We start from the raw sequence: 3490 nt of genomic DNA, 5'->3' as shown, positions 1-3490 counted from the left end.
GTTGGCATGTGTACATCTATTCAAGTCTTTGTTGCAAAGCTAAAAGTTGTATATTTCGATATGTTGTCTGATTTATTATGATTTTTATTTTTCTATTCACCGTAATTTCCATGTTACCTCTGACATTATTTTCAACTTTTTTGTATTCATCAATTAAAACAGAAAAACTTTGACAAAATAGAACCATATATTTAACTCTCTATAATGAGAAAGTTCAAGCTAATGCATGGTTATTTGTCCACAAACGGCATCAAACAGTTAAGCAAAGTGAAACTGCAACAAAACAACCCGATCTGATATTTGTTTTAGAAAACACCTACTAGATTTAAGTTGTATGCTTCATAAAGGACTTATGCTTGCTAGGATAAAAGTTTAGTGAAATGTTGAATCCAAAATTATCTATCTACAATTCAATCATTACCAAAATGAATGTAAAAGTAATAATGATCTCTACAAAACAACAGAGGTCAAAAATGGAAAAACCGAATGTGCAGTGTTCCTTGATGTACATATTTAGATACTTTTAAAATAACTCTACATACCAAAGATACTATAAGGAACCTGTAAGTAAATGTGAAACTGCTTATGATGCAGTTGTGCATAAAAATAAATAAGAAAAAAATATACCTAATTATGTTGATCTGTTTGAAAATATGCACAAGCATGTACATAGAAACAAAGATTTTCAATATTAATAAAAATAACTCACCCCATTGCTGACTGCTTCATCTGCAACTTGTCCATCTTGCAAGACAATAAGATCCCAATCTCTTGGAGTGAGGCTATTAATAAGAGTGCCTGTGTTGCTATTTGGATGGCTTTTCGTTCCATAACCATTTGTTGAACTCACTTCATGTGAGTAGGTTCTCAGAAAAAAATATAAGAAACAAGCAGGAAATAAGCACAATGGCAATCACCAAATACAAAGTAGGGCTTGTTTCAGAGACCACAGAGTTTGGATGGCTGCTTAGATCTGACAAAATGTCAGGGATGCTGTCAGATAATAAGACAGTGACAGTTACAGTGGAAGACAAAGAAGGCTGACCACTGTCTTTTACTGAAACTACCAACATCTGCCTCAGGGCATCTTTCTCAAGGAAGGAACAAGCTATTCTTATTTCCCCATTGTGAAGCCCAACAGTGAAGATGCCAGGGTCTGTGTTCCTTAGTATCTGATAGGACAGCCATGAGTTTGACCCAGAGTCAGCATCAACCGCCACTACCTTAGTCACAAGGTAACCTGGGTCAGAGGAACGAGGAACAAACTCCACCCCAGTGGACTCATCCATTGAAGGTGAAGGAAATAAGATTTGAGGACGGTTGTCGTTTTCATCCACAACAACAATAGTTAGAGTGTCATTATTGCTGAGTGGTGGGGAGCCTCCATCATGTGCTTTTACCTGGACTTTTAACTCTTTGAATTCTTCATAATCAAATGATCGAAGGGCATAGATGACCCCAGTGCCCGAGTTAATGGAAAGGTATGAAAAGCGAGAAGCATCCTCTTTAAAATTGTTCATTAAAGAATATGTGATTATGGCATTCTGATCCCAATCACTGTCTCTGGCCTTCACCGAGAAAATTGATACTGCTTTTGGATTGTTTTCCATGACATATGCTGTAAAGGACGGGCTATCAAAGACAGGTGCATTGTCGTTTATGTCGGAAATTAGCAGCCTGATCATTTCACTGGTTGTCAAGACAGGTGTTCCATGATCTTCGGCTATAATCGATATGTTGTACTCAAAGGCTTCTTCTCTGTCTAATAACTGAACTGTCACCAGACTGTAGTAATTACTAAACGAATATTCCAAGTGAAAGGGGAGATTTTCAGAGATGAAACAAGTCACTCTGCCATTTTCCTGGGAATCCCTATCATGCACATTCAAGATAGCAATCACTGTGCCAGGCTTCGAATCTTCTGAAATGGGTGTGGAAAGAGATGTGATTGTAATTGTGGGAGAGTTATCATTTCTATCAATAACTTCTATCATAAGTCTGCTTTCACCTACCAAACCTCCGTTATCTTTTGCGTGAATTTTAATTTCATAGAATGCAGTGTCTTCAAAGTCCAGTGTTCCCGTAAGGTAAACGTCTCCTGACTGGGAGTCAATTTGTACTTTTGGAGGGAGCCCCAGTGGAGGAAGGCCGACAGAATAAGTGACCTCGGCATTAATGCCTTGATCAGCATCTGTTGCGGTAACTGTAGTCAGCAGGGTGCCTTCTGCCACATCTTCGTCGACAGTCACTTTGTACACATAGTGGCTGAACACAGGTGGGTTGTCATTATTATCTAAAATAAACACTCGGATTTGCAATGTTCCTGACCTGACTGGGTCTCCCCCATCTGTGGCTACAAGTATCAGGTGATGCACAGATACATTTTCGCGGTCTAGGGCTCTTTCTAATATTAGTTTTGCCTCCTTTTGATCCCTGGTTTCGCTGACTACCGTTTTAAAATGTACATTCTCCATCAGGTGATAGTCTTGAATGGAATTCACACCCACGTCTTGGTCGCTGGCCCTCGGCAGTGACAAAAGTGTTCCTGGAACACTGATCTCACTGATGTCCAGCAACAGCTCCTCTTCTTGGAATCTAGGCGCATTATCATTAATATCCTGAATTTCGACTTCAAACTGGTAAAGTTGCAAAGGATTTTGCGCAATTAGTTCGACAATTAGCAGACAGGGGCTTGTGTGCGCGCATATCTTCTCTCTGTCTATCTTTTCACTAATAGAGAGATAGCCGTTTGTCAAACTGAAGCTGAAGTGCTGCGTCTTACCTCTGGACACAATCCGGACGCTGCGCTTCGACAGGTCTTCAGTTTGAAGCCCGAGATCTCTCGCGATGTTTCCAACGATTGACCCCTTTTCCATTTCCTCGGGAACGGCGTAGCGGATCTGATCCGCAGCTGCAGCCCACGCCATTAAAAAGTAAAATAGCACTCGTCCATCTAAATGCATGCGCCTTGAAATGTCATCAGTCTTCATTTCAAAATCTGGAAATTGATTTTTCACGTCAACGGTATCCGCGAAAGCAGCTCCAAGTGAGTAACATAAAAAATCAACTCAAATGGCAAGCCCTTCTTCCGTATGTGTTATTTTCTTCGTACAAACAATGCATGGTGTACTGTATATGGGCTGCAATTTCTCAATAGCTTGGTTAACAGCGACACCCAGTGTCTTATACCGGAATACAATTCGATTCCAGTAGGGTGAACGTTATTTTTTTTTCTTTTTCGAGACTATCGACCAATTTTGACCTAATAAAAATTATACAGACGCAATCGTCTTTAATCCTTTCAGAATGACATTGATACATCAGCTCTATTACGACAAAGCTAATAGATGCTCAGTAGATTCCGTGGATAAATCCCCACGCATTTACTGTGTAAAATATAGGGCTATATATCATATCTCAACGTTTGAAGAACACGTTTAAAAGCGCGAGCGGTTTCGTTATTGTGAAAAAATGTCTGATTTCGGGACGT

The 3490-nt window shown here is 39.7% G+C and overlaps 1 protein-coding gene across 1 annotated transcript; it reads right to left on the bottom strand.

The window, feature by feature from the left end:
- Positions 1–403: 403 nt before the first annotated feature.
- Positions 404–3030, bottom strand: LOC138246973 (protocadherin gamma-A12-like). Its single transcript, XM_069201722.1, has 2 exons — positions 880–3030; positions 404–431 (listed from the first exon to the last, which is right to left on the bottom strand). Exons 1-2 carry the CDS (start codon positions 2988–2990, stop codon positions 404–406), a joined length of 2139 nt encoding a protein of 712 aa, XP_069057823.1. The 5' UTR covers positions 2991–3030.
- Positions 3031–3490: the final 460 nt, after the last annotated feature.

Source organism: Pleurodeles waltl, chromosome 7 (assembly GCF_031143425.1).
Source record: "Pleurodeles waltl isolate 20211129_DDA chromosome 7, aPleWal1.hap1.20221129, whole genome shotgun sequence".
In the NCBI taxonomy this organism is placed as follows: domain Eukaryota; kingdom Metazoa; phylum Chordata; class Amphibia; order Caudata; family Salamandridae; genus Pleurodeles; species Pleurodeles waltl.
Note: the sequence above shows the minus strand (reverse complement) of the source record. Positions and strands in the feature narration are given on the sequence as shown.